This window comes from Megalobrama amblycephala, linkage group LG14 (assembly GCF_018812025.1).
Source record: "Megalobrama amblycephala isolate DHTTF-2021 linkage group LG14, ASM1881202v1, whole genome shotgun sequence".
Taxonomy (NCBI): Eukaryota; Metazoa; Chordata; class Actinopteri; order Cypriniformes; family Xenocyprididae; genus Megalobrama; species Megalobrama amblycephala.
In genome coordinates this window covers 24,413,457-24,431,598 of record NC_063057.1, presented here as the reverse complement: position 1 = coordinate 24,431,598, position 18,142 = coordinate 24,413,457, and the positions used below count along the sequence as shown (strand labels likewise).

The following is an 18,142-nucleotide window of genomic DNA, read 5'->3' as shown; positions in this document are numbered from 1 at the left end:
TTACCTCAGAAAAACATATTCAGTGACCATAAACTCATTAGTCAGCTAGAAAAGTGACTCTAGAAAGATAAATATAGCTATGCACCGTTACATATTCATTATAATGTTCTTCAATATTTAATGCATGTTTGAATAAATCAGTTCTGACAGCCGCGATTTAAATGTTTATATTTCAAATAAACGAATTGGAGTAGAAATAACATTATATAAGTCTAAACTTTATTTATTATTAAAAACAAACATCAATGATTTAAGTGTTTGTATATAAATAAGTTAATTTAACCTTCAATATTATTATAGTAGTACCAGCTGACTCTCATGTGTTTTTTTCCCTCTAGAAAATGTAGCATATAGTGTAACTGATCCAAAATAATCGATATCGAGTCAAAAGCATGTGAATAGAAATCAAATCGGATCGTGAAAACTGTGTCGATACCCAGCCCTATGAATTAGTGAGGACGAGGAGACGGACCTGCATGAGGAAGGGCTCGGGGACGCAGTAGAGCCGCTCGATGAACTCCAGCATGTCCTGCTTGAAGTCGCTGTACGAGCTGAGCTGCAGCACCGAGTGAGACGAGCGTCTCCTCCGGATGAGGTTCACCAGCAGCTTCTTCTGCCACACACACACACACACAGGCGTCACACGAGAGACGCGGGACACGAGCGTGCCGTAGCGTCAGGAGCGCTCCTCACCTTCCCAGACGAATCTGCGGCTGCGCTGAAGTGTCTCTTCAGGATCTCCTCGGCCTTCTCGAACTCTCCACTCTTGATGCACACGATTATGAGCTGCAGAAATCACACACACCACAATACGAGTCAGATAATCATTCCAGAGACAGGAATGGCGGTGCAGGTGTGCTGCGTCTCACCATCTCGGTGATGGCGTTGTGCACGCGCTGATGCTCTCGCTGCGGGACGTCCAGCTCTCTGCAGAGGGACTCCAGGACGCCCAGAGCCGACTCCAGCGGCGTCTTGGGCTCCTCGAACGTCAGATCTGCGGCACAGACACGTCAGACACACACGTCAGAAACACACACACTCGCTCGTGTAGGTCACTCGCTCACCCAGCTTGTCTCCGTTGTTGATCCTGGACAGGAACTGCATGACCCGCAGCTTGAGGACGGTGTCTCCGTGTCCATCCATGGGCAGCACCACCATACCTGTGATGATCACGTGATGTTAATGAGAGTCATGTGTATTCTAGGGGTCATCATTCATATCTTACACACTCAAAAGAGAAAAAGAGATTTACCTCAGAAACATGGTTTCATTTGATAAAATTCAAGTATTTTCTAATCTTGACAAAACACATATCGTTGTAAAGACTCGAGGATCCATATCTGTGATAGTACTATTGTCCAAATCACTTCGCACAACTCTTTTAAACTTCCATGAGAGGCTTTTTAACAAGAGACCAGCCTTAGGTTTGCACTCCAAACTACATCGATCTAATTCAATAATTTCTCATTGTAAAAAAGCTGACTTTCACGGACTTCCGACGGAGTTTGGGAGTTTAGCCCCGCGCTAAAGCTAACATGCGCGCGCCGATGTAAACAAACTCGGCGCTCGCGCCACTTACTCTCGATGACGTTGATGATGTTGGCGAAAATCGCGTAGTCTCCATTTCTGAAACTCTCGAGCGCTTTGAACACGCAGACGTCGAAATACCATCTGTTGATGATCCGCTCGTCTTCGCTCATTCTGGACGGGTTTAATGTGAACGCGCGCATCACTCACTCACTCCTGCGAGCGCGTGCAGAAGGGGGCGTGGCACAGCGTCGCGGCGGCGGCTCTGATTGGTCAGGAGAGACGATGACGCCACTAGAAAACAATATTTAAATAATAAGTAATATAATGCTGAATGTTAGTAGTAAGACTTGTGCAAATTAATATATTATATATTTCACCCCGAGTGGTTGGTTGATTTTATGTAGTTTAAATAATAAGAAGAAATAATATTATTTTATGATTGACTGATTCAACTTTATTTCCAGACTCAAGGTCCATTAGAAAAGAAACAAACTAGGTGACTGGTATCGGACCACACTTTGACAACAGCATAATAATAGCAATGTGTGAATTATATATGCTAAAGAGTTAAATAATGTAAAAACATATGCAAAAATGTTTACCTATTTCAATATCCTGCCTTATATATTTTAATAAACTGGCTGTAAAATTAATATCAACTTATTGTAGACCAACTTAAATCATTTTAATGAGTTGACGTAAAAAAAAAAAGTCTTCACACACACACACACACACAAAAAAAAACTAAAAAAAAACAAAAAACAAATGTACACACAAATAATATTACCCAGAATGCGTTGTAATACACCGCAAAAACAATTAATTTTAGGTAATATTTTTGTTGTTTTCGAGAAAGTAGCTTATAGGTTACTTTCTTGAAAACAACAAAAAATATTACCTAAAATGCATTGTTTTTGCGGTGTATTAATTCGGTATATCCTCCTGAGACCCAGAAAAAAAAAAGGTTTTTTGAATTTAGTTTTTTTTTTTTTTTTTTTTATCATTATATTGTTCAGAGCATAAGAAACAAATAAAAAAAATAACATTTTTGAAAAATTATATTTTATTCATATATTATGATATGTCCTCTGTAGTGGACTAAATTGTTTAAAAAAATAACATGGCATGAAATTATACATGTATAGGCAAAAACAATGGGATTTTTTTAAATCACCAATTTTTAGGCTTCAATGGATTGTTTTTAACCAAACTTAGTATAAAGATGATTCTCAACTATGTTATGAAAGAAATAATGGAATTAATTGATATACCATTGTACTTTATGCAATATGTTGGTAAAATAGTCATGCATGGATTTTCCAATACAATGTATCTGTACACTGTATCTAATTTGCATATTAATGTGTTCTTGGAGCAGCATGTAATGAAAAAGAAGTGTAATAATGGGAGTAATAATTGGTAACATTTTCATAATAATATCTAATAATTAATAGGAATATTGATGTATAATTTCTTTCCCTATTCACTTCTAAAATGCCTGATAAACATGCTGTAAGTCCTGGTGTCCTTTACAGAGGTAATGTATGAAATCAATGCCCTGTTTTGTAACAGAAAGTCATATTTTGATTTGAAACCCCATAATATTTTCCTGAGATGCTGGTTTATAACAAACAATTTGAAAATTAATCCAATTTAAACAATAATTACAAAATATTATCATATTTCCATAAGAATGCTAATTTTCAGTCATATTTAAAGACCAAGAAGTTGTTGTTTTCATGGCAAAAGCAATAAAAATCTCTGAAAAGCCCTGAACATGCTCTTTACAGGACATCCATACTTAAAACTGTGACATGTATGATGTCAGAGAAAATATAATGTCTGCTACAGAGGACAGAAGTCTATTCCTGGGTCCCAGGAGGATATTACAGTGCATTCTGGGTAATATTATTAGTAGTTTTCAACAAAGAAGCTTATAGGTCTATTTTCTTAAAACGACAAATATTACTCAGAAAGCATTGTTTTTATGGTATAATAGCTATTTTTTCAGAGGAAAACAGTATTTTACTGTGTAAATTTGTTTATTTTGTTTTACAGATTTTTTTTAAGAGTGACACTGATTTGTGCTTGTATTTTTCAATGTTTAAAATCTTAACTTTTCTCAATGTTTTAATCTTAATTCTGTTTTGGAGAAATGTTGGAGCATGTTTCTTGCATCACAAATGTCCAAGAATCAATGTTTTTCATTAAAAGGACAATATGCTACAAAGATTTCAATGTCAAATAAGCTCATGTAAAGAATCCTGAGAAATAAATGCATACTGTCCATACTGTGGCTGGCTGTATGAACACATGGGAGGATGCAGATGTTTGAGGAAAATCAGTGCCACGTCTGAAGAAGGGTGGAGCAAACGAGAACACGACACGACAGCCTTCATCTTCATCATCCTCCTTCACGAGTCAACTCCGCGCTCATGCACTAGAAGCGTTCGCGTCGTTCGAACAAGTTGAAAAAGTGTGAACGCAGAAAGCAAACTAAACTAGTGAGTGAAGGAATGAGAGCAGATACAGAGCGAACTGAACGCGACGCTCGGTGACGTCACTGCACGACAGAACGCTGCTGGACGCGGAACGGCATCTGGACACACGGAACGATGACCGTGAAAAACAGAAACAAGAACAACTCCAACGACAAAACTGCCCCGAGTCAACAGCACGATGAGGCGCCGAAGAGAAGTCCTAAAGTCGCTAAAGCTGAGAACGCGCCGGTCTCGAGCCGCGGATCCGGATCAGACGCGCTGAAAAAGTTCTTATCCGCGTTATTTTATCTGGCGCTGGCGGCCGGAGCCGTGTTCGCGTCCCTGTACCTCCATCAAGAGCTGTCGGACATCAAACATGCGAACTCCAGACATGAAGAATCAATGAAGAAGTGCACGGCAGCGGCGCGTGAGGTGGAACATGCACTCCAACAGGTTAGTTGACTTCATTCGTGCCTCCACATAGACACACAGCTCACAAAAATATGTTCCAAGAGCGTTTGGATCGTTCCAAAAAATATTTTTCTTAAAGTTCTCAAAACGCTCCATGAATGGACATTATTAATGGCCAGATAACGTTGAACGTTCTATTAATGATTCGAAATTTGGGTAATGGTTCTAAGAATGTTTGTTCATAACTTTGAGAGGACCTTGCGAGAACGTTCTGTTCGCTGGGCTGAGCTGATAAAACTGAACAACACTGTACTGAATAATGGCAGCACACTTCATGAAATCAATCACAAATAGACAAACTATCAGCTGTTAATGTGGATGGTCCATGTTTAGTCCATCCACACACACAGACTCTGTTTTCTGAGTGATCACACAAGAGAAAGACATTAAATTCAGCTGAAATGAGGAGAAATAGTCCTGCAGGCTGTCAGGATGATGTGTTCGTCTGTGATTGGCTGACAGGGTTGTGCCGAGCTGCTTAAATGACTGTTTTAAGGCACAGTATTGGTGTCCAACACGACAGGAAGTTTGTTTATGCCTGGAGGAGTTTCATGCGCTGCAGCGTCAAACATATAGGACACAAAAATACAAAGATATTGACTGGAATGACAGACGTTTGCTTGAATTGCCTGAGCTGGGAGTCCCTGACAGATCAGGCACAGGCTGAGAGACCTGTTTGACCCTGCCTCGAGGGTGAATCACTGGATCCAGCAGCTTCTTTTACACTTCGTTTGTCTCGCTGAAGCTGCACTGAAGTTAGTTGGACAAATATGTGTAGAGAGTCCCAGCACAGTTTAAAGTGTGGGCGATTTGGCCAACAAAAATATTATCACAATATTTTTTCTGGTGTCCCCAGAATGTGTCTGTGAAGTTTCAGCTCAAAATACCCCACAGATAATTTATTATAGCTTGTCAAATTTGACCCTATTTGGGTGTGAGCAAAAACACGCCGTTTTTGTGTGTGTCCCTTTAAATGCAAATGAGCTGCTGCTCCAGAAGAGGGCGGAGCTTTAACAGCTCAACAACAACAAAGCTGGAGAATCTCACGCAGCCAAAATGAGGATTGTCAGTAACGGTGTTCAGCCTTACATTGTTCAAACCGGAGTCGACACTGATGGAGAGACTCAGGAAGAAGTTACAACTTTTACTGGACGTTTCTGAATGGTTAGTGGATAAATTTATGTAGTTGCTGTGGAGTTGATTCAAGCATGTGCCGTCATGTTAATCTTTTGTGCAAATCCAGTGTTAAATTGACCCTCGTTTGTGAAGCAGTCCGGCGTAAAATGACGGCATGACAACAACTCTACTACAACAACTCTTCCTCTTCTCTAAAGCAGCCCAACATGGCCCCGCCCACTTTGTTGCGTATTCTCGGGGGTGGGGTTTATGTAAATTTTAGGGTTTGTGATGTCACCAACCTGGAAAGAAGCTCGTTGTAGTCCCTACCAGCCGTTTGTTGTAGTCCTTAAAAAGCAATTTCTGTAAAAGAAAATATCTCCCTTTGCATTAAACTTTGAGCGTCGTAACTTTGATCATGCTCAAACAGCAACATTACACACTAAAAATGTAAAGTTAAAAAAGTAAAATCATAATCAACCACCCCTTTAAACAGCTTGTGAATGTACTTTATAACTACAAACAATTTTTCCAATAAAGGTTTCTTTAATGTTGAGTCAAGAACATATAGAACTCAACATATAGAACATATTGAATTTTTTTTTCTTAGAGCGCAGATATTCTAGATCTAGTTACCATGAACTAAGCGTTTCTGCCCTTCTCTGTCTCCAGATCAGGTCCATGAAGGCGTCTCTGGAGGGTTTGGAGAGCACGGTGGTCAGTGCCAGGACTGATCTGGAAAGCACCAGCCGCGCGGTGCAGAAAGGAGAGGCCGACTCCCGGCGGATGGAGGACGCACTCCAGAAACTCCAGAATAAGCTCTTCCGGGACCTGGCAGAGGGCATTCGGGAGGTGAAGGACACTCGGGAGAAGGACATGTCCTCGCTGGAGGAGCGGCTGGCCCAGCTGAGCCGCTCCCTGTCGGAGAGCGTGGCGGAGTTCGCAGATGAACAGAGCCAGTATAAGAGCGATCTCCATGAGCTCAAAGCTCGTCTGGAGGAGCAGGACGGGCCGGCAGTCCACATGCAGGAGCTGGCATCCATCAGCAGCGCCGTGGCCAATCTCAACACCGCCAACGAGGTGGCCGAGGGAAACATGGCGGTGCTCCGGGAGCAGATTGCATTGGTGGGTTCCGAGCTGCAGACCAGGAACAGGGAGGTGGCGTCGGTGTCCGAGGAGGTGGGCGCCGTGAGGACGCTGGTGCAGAGCGCTGTGGGAGCCTTACGGGAGGAGGTGTCCGCAGCGCGAGCCATCGTCCAGACCGCGTCAGACCAGCTTCAGATTCTGAACAACCGGCAGGACCAGTCCAGCACAGCTCTCCAGAGCCTGGAAGCGCAGCTGAGAGAGGAACTGCTCAAGCTGGAGAAACGGAGGGACGACCTGGAGGTCCGACTGAAGGCCGCGGAGGAGAGCCAGGAGGTCTCGGCGTCCTCGCTGTCAGAGCAGACAAACAGACTGAACGCTCTCGAGTCCAAATATGAATCCCATGAGAACTCGCTGTCCGGCTACAGGACGGCAGCGGAGGCACTGAGAGATGATCTGGAGGCGATGAGGAGCCGTGTGGGAGAGCTGCAGACGAGAGTAGCTGCTCTAGATGAGACCCAGGAACCAGAGCAGGAACTGGAGCAGGAACCGGAAACAGGAACCAGAGCAGGAAGCCTGAAGCAGGAACAAGCAGGCAAGAACTGGAGCAGGAACCGGAGCAGGAGCCAGAGCAGGAACTGGATGCTGTTCAAGATGAAGAACCAGAAAGTCCTCCTGAACAGCTGGATGAGTGAGACAAAGGCAAGCTACTGGAAGCAAAGCTGTATTTCGGGATGATCGGGTGTTGTGTGTGGTAGAAATGTGAACAAGAAGCTTTTTATAGGAATGATGAAGGGATAAACTGCTGTTTCTTCAATCTATGAATACCTGCACTGTATTTTTACCAGCTCAGCTGTTTTCCAGGGTTACTGGAGGTCTCAGTAACAGTTCAGTCTTTGAATGTATCAGGATGGTAGTTTTTTTCCAATAAAATTTTTATAACCCTTTCAAACTAATGTGTCAATATCTTTACCTATTCAAATTATCTATATTAGACCTAAAAATACATAAAATGGCACTGTTAATATGACAACATGACATGGGAACATTTTACACATTTCAGTCTATTAATTTACAAATACATTTTCCATATCATTTTGTTTATTCAGCATTAGGCAGCCTCAAGCATTAAAAAAGCATTAAAATCAGCTAAAACAATTAAAATCAAGATATTTCATATAATAATTCATCCAGTTTTTTGTCTTTGAGGAATCAGTGTTCCCATGGGCTTGAAAAACTGAAGACTAATTAATCATACCTAAAAGTGTGATTCCTTGACCTGGAAAAGTCAAATTAATTATATATTAAAACTCCATGGGCATTTATTTATTTTGATGAATGTACATTTTTGTAGTTATTCCAGGTGTAAATTGTGTTGTGTTTGTCCTTAATCCAGTAGATCATGGTTAAAAAGAGTGGAAGCCTGAAGAACATTCAGCTACTACTGCACAGAAACTAGGAGTGTCCAGTATTGTTGTGGACAATGGGGGTTGGCCTTTGAGCCAAAAAGGTTGAGAAGCACCAACTTATTCCTCTCAGTCATTAAAGATTCTTGATCTTAAAAGAGATACATAGGTTTAAATCAAGACAGCACAAGCACACTTTTCAATCATAGAATTTTTTTATTGATTGATTGAAGTTTGCTGGGTTTCAAAACATGAAGCAAGTGATATGTTCAAAGTAAAGGCGAATGTCTTGGACACTTTCTGGTCGTCAGACTTTGAGGAACCGTTTATGTGTTAATGTGATGAATTACACCAGTGGCGGGCGAGATCTTTTGTGTTCAGCAGAACAAAAGAAATGTAGACAGGATTGGAACAACTTGAGGGGGAGTAAATGATGACAGAATTTTCATATTTGGGTGAACCATCCCTTTAAGAATGTTTCATGAATCTGGCCCCAGGTATGTTTTGGGGTTGTTCAGCTAACTTTGGACACTTCTCCACAGGTTCCATTTGCTCTTCTGAAACGACTCATTTTCGTAAGTTCACCTGTCAATATATAATGTAATATCAATGCATTATATATTGCAATGTAATAATGCAGTATCAGTCTTTGGAAGCCATGGAATAAAAAAAGTAATTCCGAATTTATATCTCACAATTCTGAGAGGACAAATCAGATCAGATCAGATTCATTCTGTATTTGTATTATTAATTTTCAGGAATGATTTAATTGTTTGAGATTCTCCTAACCAACCCTAAACATAACCATTAGTAACCTCTTTTGAAATATTTAACCTAATTTGTTTCAATATATGAAGACTTAGTATTCTGGTTTTAAATTCAGTTTCCTTGGGAAGAATGACCATTTTTTCAAAGCAGAAGTAAGCTATTTGTATGTATGCATGTGCAAAACTTCCTTTTAATTGAGCTGTGCCTCACATTTGGTGGTGTGTGACAGACTGTGTAGTAAACAGTAGTACATTAATAAATTAAATAAATATGAAAACAAACACTAGTTTACAACATCAATCAGCATAATGAAGTGTTTCGAAAAAATAGGGTTCTAGAAATCCAGTCCGAGAATGATTGGCCATTTGGCGGTTCATTCAAGTAAGTCCCGCCTCTTATTTTCATGAAAGTTGGCAAATTGGCCTGAATGGACTAATTAAAAGTAAACAAACAACTCACCCACTTGATCTCACCTCTCTGTCATGTCATATTACTGCTTGAAATCATGATCTGCGAGTGTTTTTATTGAGCGATCAGTTAAATTAAGGTGAAATTAAAGGCGCATCTCTGTGTCTGTGACCTTGATGACTACAAATGAACATCAGTTCACAAATAGCATATACATGAAACATGACATTGGTTACCATGTTCTTATAGTTATGTAAAACATATAAAAATGATAACGACGACTTGAGAAATATTCTTTGTTTTAATAAATAAAGTAATTATTTCAATGTTACTGTAAAAATAGAATTGTTTTGGTTCGTTTTCTTGATAGTCTAGGTACATATTTAACCTGAAAAACTCAACATCAGTGTAACTGGAACATGACTTCACAGTTAAATAAAACAGTGAGGACTTTGCCGCCTCATTCCAGAAGTTCATTGCACACAACTGGTCGATACATGACAATCATCATGGCAGATTTCACGGTTCAGTGTTTCTGCAAGGGCATATCAATGCTTTACATGTAAATCTTGCTTAAATTAGCAGATCTCATGTAGCAGCTCTTGAAAAGCACACTAATGCCGTGTGTTTTCCCGTTGGAAGCACACACTGTCCGATCATGTTGATTTTGAGGTGAGTGAGTCCACTCCTCATTCAGGCGTCAGCTGGTCCAGTGTGTCTTGTGTCATCTCATTTCTCACGGTCTGACTCGAGTCACGGTTGGAGAAGTGCTCCCTCAACTCCGCCACTTCTCCCTCTCTGCTCATCATGTCTTCAGCCAGCTGGCCGATTCTCAGCGTCAGGTCGGCTAGTTTGGGCTCTACGATGGCGAAGTCTTGTCTGATGGTGAATACTTTGGGCTTCAGGTCATCTGCAAACGTCACCATCTTGCGCAGCTTGGCTTGGCCGCTCTCCAGCGCCAGGATTTGCTCGGCGACCTTGCGGTTGTCCGCGGAGAGCTGGTGAACGAGTGCGCTGATCTGATCCAGTCTCTGGCCGTTCCTCTCGGCAGAGCTCTTCAGACCGGAGATGCGGTCGATGCTACCCGCTAGAAGATCGCCAATGCGCTTGACCATGAGCTTCTCGGTCTGGACCACCTTCTCCTCCAGGACGTTTGTCTGATTGAGCAGTGCCTCCACTTCGGTCTCCAGGCCAGCCATACGCCGCACATCTGTACGGATGGAGGCCACCTTGGAGGTCACGTCATTGGAGACCTGCAGGGTTCGGCTCTCCACGTGCTCCAATGGCTTGATCAAGAGTGCTCAGGTCCTGCTGGAGCTGCTGCCGTTGACCGGTTAGGCTGGAGAAACGCTCCTTCAGTTCATCAACTTCCGCAGACAAAGCCTCCTATCTGGGAGACGACCGGCGTTCCCTCAGGACCGGACATCAGCGCATGGACACTCGCACACTAGAGAGGACACAAGTACACTTTGAGTACATACTTCAGGCAGAATGAAGTCTGTGGAAGCCCATTTCCAACACATATGAAAAAATTATGCTTTTGTAAATCATAATATTAACATTAAAATCAATAGAGTCAAAATTATGATGATATTAAAAAGTCAAAATTTGAAAAAAGTTGAAATTGACTTAAGTCATTTATGACATACTAAGTTTAAATTAACAAAAAGCTGAAATTATGACTTAAAAGTTATAACTATTACATAAGATATAATTTTGCTCGTCTTATTTCATCTTTTTAATCAAAAAATAAGTCATTATGACATACATAAATTCTGAGATAAACATTGCATGACATGTCTATTATAACTTATCTTAACTATAATCCGACTTGTCGTTTTTGACTGTTATAATTTTAACTTAGTATGTCGTAATAGTAATTATAACAGTATGTCAAAATTATGTCATACAATCATGCATGATTTTTTTCTTAAGTGGTGGAAAAGGGCTTTTTTTTAATAGAAGTTGTCAGAATATTTTAATTCAATATACAGTAAATAATTGTAGAAGTAGTATAATGAACCTGTGGAAGTAATTATTTTAAAAACCAGATGAGTTTGAGAGCCGACTGAGAGGATCTTGTGGCCCACTTGACAGAATTACGTGATTTCCATCAAACAAGTGGCAGTGGAGAACAAATGGTTATTAAATGACTGCCCAGATGTGAATGTCACATGGGGATACCTTATCTCTAAAGATGAGCAAGTGTCCTTGGGAAATGATGAGTAAGGCCCAAAGACAAGGGGAGTAGGCTTCAATGTTGGGAAGCAGGTGTGGAGATTGAGATGTGTTATCATTGGTTAATGGTTGATAAGAAAACGGTATAAAGATGGGGACTCAAACAATAAACTTTGTCCAATATAGTCTAATTTTGACTTCTAGAACTCTTTGAGCTTCATTTGCAAGAAAGAGATTACTTTTTTTCCACAACAAAGTCTGATTAAGTCCAGAAGGGATGTAAAATGAAATGTTCAACATGTAGAACATATTACACATATTTACTGATAAAATAATTTATTTAAGTTTTAATACTAAAATGGACAGAGCAAAACAATATGAGATGACATACTGTAATATCAGGGCCAGGAGAAGAGTTTGTAGGGGTCAGTAAAAGAAGAACCATTGTCCATGAGTGAATCCATACGGACATACGAGCCAACAAGAACGCTGTAGAGACGTGAAGCTAGATCATCTCTGACTACAGATCTCAATGACAGACAGGTCTGATGACTGGAGGTGGAAAGAGTCGCAGGACTGGATTTGGCACATTGAGATATTTGGTCAACATTTTTAAGTGACATCAGCCAAGAAAAAATTAAGTAATTTTAGATGAAAGATTATGTAGACAAACATTTTGTCCCTTTGGAATAATTTGCACTAATAAATCAGCCGCAACAACACATGACACATGTATTAAAACCGCATATAAAGTTCATCATTTTGATTTTATGTTGAATTTAGTGTTTACTTGCACATCCAGAATGCATGCATTCATGCATTTATGTATATGTGTATGTAGGTATGTACATATGTATATGCATACATGTATAATTTGTGCTATATGTGCATGTGTGTATATGTGTATATGTAAACATGTACAGATGTAGTGGAAATAAACTGTAAATGAAATGAACAGACACAAAATAATTAAATGAACGCATTTTATATTTGCTATTAATAATAAACATAAGGTTTATGTAAAAAAAGCTCAACATCTCTGGGTTTAATACAATACAATTATGTCACAACCACAAAAATAACTCATTTTTGAGCTCACGATGAGGCGTTTATAATGAACGCAAAGCAATGTTGGATGGATTGAAAGAAATCTGAAGTATTTTTATATTAAAGCATTTAAATTAGTTCCTAAATTGTGCTTTAGATAAGTTGTTCTTATTTTTACAGCATCATGTGGTCATAGCAACGAAGTTGTCAAACTGGATATAATTTAGTGTCTAAACTAGTGTTTTCCACACTAAAATAGTGTACATATAATACATTAATTATACTGTTAAAACAAGTGCATTGAGATGTAAAGCTGGTCTCATCATTTTTACAATCGTTTTATGGCATTATGTTTTCATCGCAATGAAGATATAAATGTGGATATAACGTTAGACAGAAATGGTTGGTAAGTGTTTTTTTCTAATCTCAATACTGTCTTTTGATCACACTAATGAATCAGTTGACTTCCACTGTAAGTGTCTCACAGTAACCCAGATTTCTGCTTTCACTATTAAAGGAAATGAGTGATGTTTTGTTGATTAAGCTTATAACACTGCATACTGCTTTAAGATGCCCCATATGTCAGAAGTACAGTAGATGCGGCACATCGGTCTGGTTCCTCGGCTCAGATCTCCTCCTGCGAAGCCGGTCTGAGGTCACGTATCTGCGAGCGGGTCTCTCTCATCTGGTCCTCCGTGCTCCGCACCTGCTGCTCCAGCTCCTGGACTCTCCTGTGTGTGGCGCTCACGTGCGCTCGGACCCGGAGCATGGAGCGCACGGCCTCCTCCGCGGCCGCCAGCTGCGTGTCCTGAGCGTGAGGAGCGCGTGACTCCAGCTTCTCCTGCAGCCCGCGGCCCTGTGCCGCCAGCTGCTCGAGCTGCTCCTGGAGCCTGGAGACGCGGCGGCCGTTCCAGTCCGTCTGCTCGCGCACCCGCTGCGCGTCCTCCTCCTCGGTGCGGTCCAGCACACGCGCGTTCCTCCTCGTGCCGTCCTGCACCTCCTTGCAGCCGCTCGCTCAGCTCACGCAGACGCCCGTCGATGTCGTTGATGTGCTCCGTCACATGTCCGTGTGCGGCGCGTGATTGCGTCTTGAGCGTGTGGAGCTCGTCGCTCACGGACAGCTGGTCGCTCGCGCTCTGGAAGCGGAGGTGTAGCGCCTGCAGCCGGTCTGAAGACGCTTCCTGCTCCGCCTGCAGTGCCGCTGAGGTGTTGAGGACGGAGCCGAGGGCGTGTTTCAGCTTCAACAGCAGCGTGGCGCCGTCTGCGGAGGCCTGAAGCTGCATTCACAACACACGCGTCAGACGTCTGTCTAGTGCACTACTCATGCAGCGCTGCATACTACTGCATTAAAGTGGAGATGAAGCAGTCAGTCAAGTTTACATTATTTAGTAAACTGATTTCTGCTTTAATAAAAATGTATATATAACAAACTCGATTAATGTAACCAAAAAAAAAAAAGGATTTTGGAGCAAGGGCGCCGCCATCTTGCAATAACACAGCTTGTGACGCCATTGGGGTGGTTTTCATAATCGTTTCCTCAAACTACACAAACATGAATCATATATGAGTTCATGACATGGACAACGCTCATGTTTGTTTGAAGCTATTAAACTGAACTCGAAACTGCAGTATTGTGATGTATTTCTGAGCGAAACGGCTTTCGAACAGGAAAAAACACTGAGGGCGCGACTTGAATTTATCGGCTGATTGACAAAATAAAAGCATGAATGAACAATTCACATTAAAACTAGTAACACAAATTAAGAAATGGCATAAATGTTGATTTCGCATGACTTTTAAGTTATAAAAAACACATTTAAGATGCATTTAATTAAAAAAAAAGACAAATATATCTTGCTTATCATGATGAACATGTTTAGTTTACAAATAAAAAGTTATTTTGATATTTTTGTGTGTATAGCTGAAGACTGTAATAAGGCAATTAGTCTTATTACAACTCATGATATAAGCAAACCTTATACATTTTCATTTTTTAATCTCCTTACGCATTGTGACTACTATTACAAGATACAACTTTTTGATTTTAATGTTTATTGTAAGTTCAAATTAACTAGAGTATGTTAACAAATGAAACCTTACTGTAAAGTGAACTCAAACTAGCTTGTTTTGTAGAAATGGTGTGTAAAGGTTTTGGAAAAGCATAAGAAACAAGCACAGACTGTGGTAACACTGGAGTTATGTGTGTTTTCAGTGGATTTACACTGGTAAGTGTCTGTTATGTGTGTTTTCAGAGTATTTCCACAAACCTTGTGAGAGACTTGAGTCAGTTTGTCGTCGAGCTCCTGAACACTGCGGCTCTTCTCCTGCAGAAACTCGCACTTTCCCGTCATTTCTGCTAGTTTGGCGCTCTGCTGAAGATGCAGCCTGTGAGGACAGATGAAGCACACACTTATAGAGAGGAAAGAGCTTTATAATAACTGAGAAGAAGTGAACGGACCATGTGATGAGGAGGGAGAGCGCGAGACAGATCAGACTGACGCAGAGCTTCGCGTCAGGACTGAATCCCTCTCTTTTATCGGCCTCTTTCTTCTTCTTCTCCTCAGCAGCGCTCCGCTTCTCTCCGTTCTGCTGCCTGTTTGAACTCTTCTGTCGCTGTTTTAAGTCGCTGTTCTGCATGTTTGAAGAGCAGTGCTAAAAACACACCTGAAAGTGTGAGTCTAGAGAGCAGATGTCATTCTCAGTTATATTATTTAGGTGTCTGGATTCCGATGGAGATTTCCTCGCGTCCCGTTTTTCCCATCAGATGCTGGAAGTTGTGGAAATCGCCACGCAGTTCCGCTGAAACAGAATGAAGGCAGAAGCGCGAACTGACTTACTTACGTGTATGGAGTGGGCGGGGCTTAGACGAATATAAATAATAGTTATGCTGTTTTTACTATTTATACTGTTTATATTTCGTTTAATGTCTATTCACATTAATTAACGCAATTATTTAGCTCTGTAAATTATTTTCGATGTGCGTTGTTGTCACGTGGTCCCTGTTACTTTTCTCGGCGCTGGCTAGAACGGACCACTCAGAGCTGCTTGTTATTGCTCGATGAAGGATTTCGAATAATCATTTTGTAGATATTATTTGCTAGTTTATTTACATATGCATATCAGAAATTAATCATTGGACGTTAAAGATTTAAACGATTATATGTTCTATAAAACAAAAGTCGGTAATAAGTTAAACAACGCTCTAAGATTTGAATGGGTCTCAATGGAGGAATCGCGTCTGTGGGCCACCGCGCGCCCCCGTGTGCGTCTCGCAGGAAACACGAGTCTCCGCCCGCCCACTTTAGAATTGATTTAAATTTGATTTGATTTTATTGATTATTTTAAATAATTTCAAACGAATAAACAAGTTCATAAATAATTTGGGTCCAAGCACCAATGTGGATGATTAGCGATCCAATTGAAATGTATCTTATGATGTGTTTTTTATAGCAATGTACATCTTGAATCTTCACCGAAATTAGGGTTTGATCATAATATGTGTGGACTTATATATTCAACATTTACATTTAGGCTAGATGAATCTCACGTCATAGACAGTGGCAGCTCATCAGGGAAGGAAGATGGAGGAACGGCCTAATTTAATGCAAATATGCAGACTTTAATAATATCCAAATGAGTGATTTCCTTACTCAGTGGCCGACAACTCAACTCTACTCTTGTGGGACTGCACTTACCAGTAAGAGTAATAGTACAAGTAACTCATAAGCATTTAATGTAAAAATAAAGACTTAATAGTTTTGTTTAAAAATATTAAATACATGCATACCTCATCATTTTGGAATCAGCTTGAGTTAAATTCATTTAAAAAAATAAAAAGTCTTCTATGTTTTGGGATCAAAATGACATAATATTGATATCTTTTTACAATTTCTTAGGTTGAACCACCACCCATGCAGTATTGCCACATCAACCATCACATCCCAGTGTTAACTATTTTCTATGAGGGAGTTAATGATCTAAGGCCAGACTACAGGCTTACTCTACTATACATGACATTGTTCACTGTGTGGCAAATAAGATTGAGAGCAAAAGAGCCCAAGTCATTCATTTCCCAGCTGTTGAGAAATTGCAGGAGTTTGGAGATGGATTTGCTCATCTCGCCAGATCAGCATCTTTGAAAGATGCTGTAGGAAGCATTGATGGGTGCTAAGTGAGAATGAAGCCACCTAGAACAGATGCTCAGTGCTACCTCAACCGCAAACTGTTGTACTCAATTCAGACCACAGAGGCAAGAGATCTGAGCTTCAACTTTAATTTCTACATTTCCAGAACTGTTTGTTCCAACATATTGAGTTGTTCTGCAATAAACTCTACTAAACAATCCTGCGCAAGTGTGGGTGGGCCTTAATAGTGCGGCTCCACTTCATGCTCACTACCGTGCAGACTCAGGTCCCGAATCAACACAAGATGTCAGTGCCATACAGGGACATTGGCAGCTTCACGTTTCTACAATGGAAGAGAGTGTAATTTTAAAAGTTATGAAATGACTTTTAACATAAACGAATTTAAAAGATATGTAGTAAAATATCTAGCTTCCACCAGACTGCCTTCCATATTCAACGTATGAAGAAAGCGCAAAGCCTCTCGCAGTTTAAAATGCTTACGTAGCGTAGATTTGATGTTAGTATTTACTTTTAATAAATGCATTGCTAGAAAGAAATGCAGTGCTTTCTTTTGCAGTAAAGTTGAACTGTTTGTTTCAAGGAAAGAGTGTGTTTAGATCACCATGTTAAAGGATTAGATCACTTTTAAATAACCTTTTCCTGATAATTTACTCACCCCATGTCATCAAAGATGTTCATGTCTTTCTTTCTTATGTTGAAATTAAGGTTTTTGATGAAAAAATTCCAGGATTTTTCTCCTTAGAGTGGACTTCAATAGGCACCAAACGGTTGAAGGTCAAAATTACAGTTTCAGTGCAGCTTCAAAGAGCTTTAAATGATACCAGACGAGGAATAAGAGTCTTATCTAGAGAAACCATCGCTCATTTTCTAAAAACGTTTTAGGACGCCTGCCTTTACGTGCCCATGAACTTTAATGACATCCCATTCGTAATCCGTAGGGTTTAATATGGAGTTGGCCACCCTTTGCAGCTATAACAGCTTCAACTCTTCTGGGAATGTTTTCCACAGGGTTTAGGAGTGTGTTTATGGGAATTTTTGACCATTCTTCTAGAAGCACATTTGTGAGGTCAGGCAGTGATGTTTGTGAGAAGGCCTGGCTCACAGTCTCCGCTCTAATTCACGTGTTTCCACTTTCCGTATTCTTCAAAATGCTTACCCTTTCCTATTCAACTTACATAATAAACGCAGTGCCAGTTCCATTTTTTCTGCAAGTAGAATAGGGGAAGGCGTAGGACATACAGTGTAAGCTTTTCAAAGAATGCAGAAAACGGAAGTACGTTCAAAGCCATTACTTGTCTTTATAAAGCATATACAGTTGTATTGTTTTCGAAAATGTCCGATCGTTTCACTAGATAAGACTCTTATTCCTCGTCTGGTATCGTTTAAAGCTCTTTGAAGCTGCGCTGAAACTGTAATTTTGACCTTCAGCCGTTTGGAGTCCATTGAAGTCCACTATATGGAGAATAATCCAGGAATGTTTTCATCAAAATCCTTAATTTCTTTTCTAACG

General features: G+C 40.5%; 3 protein-coding genes across 3 annotated transcripts; 1 reads left to right on the top strand and 2 right to left on the bottom strand.

The window, feature by feature from the left end:
* Positions 1 to 3,902: 3,902 nt before the first annotated feature.
* Positions 3,903 to 7,632, top strand: LOC125245405 (cytoskeleton-associated protein 4-like). Its single transcript, XM_048155975.1, has 2 exons — positions 3,903 to 4,463; positions 6,270 to 7,632. Exons 1-2 carry the CDS (start codon positions 4,146 to 4,148, stop codon positions 7,416 to 7,418), a joined length of 1,467 nt encoding a protein of 488 aa, XP_048011932.1. The 5' UTR covers positions 3,903 to 4,145; the 3' UTR covers positions 7,419 to 7,632.
* Positions 7,633 to 9,624: 1,992 nt separating this feature from the next.
* On the bottom strand, positions 9,625 to 12,332 carry LOC125245404 (inhibitor of nuclear factor kappa-B kinase-interacting protein-like). The gene is made up of 2 exons (XM_048155974.1): positions 11,832 to 12,332; positions 9,625 to 10,709 (listed from the first exon to the last, which is right to left on the bottom strand). Exon 2 carries the CDS (start codon positions 10,459 to 10,461, stop codon positions 9,952 to 9,954), a length of 510 nt encoding a protein of 169 aa, XP_048011931.1. The 5' UTR covers positions 10,462 to 10,709; positions 11,832 to 12,332; the 3' UTR covers positions 9,625 to 9,951.
* A 480-nt stretch (positions 12,333 to 12,812) lies between these two features.
* On the bottom strand, positions 12,813 to 15,584 carry LOC125245403 (inhibitor of nuclear factor kappa-B kinase-interacting protein-like). Its single transcript, XM_048155973.1, is given in 4 exon segments — positions 12,813 to 13,490; positions 13,492 to 13,764; positions 14,755 to 14,872; positions 14,946 to 15,584. Coding segments are annotated over 4 exon segments (948 nt in total). The 5' UTR covers positions 15,125 to 15,584; the 3' UTR covers positions 12,813 to 13,112.
* Between the last annotated feature and the right edge of the window lie 2,558 nt (positions 15,585 to 18,142).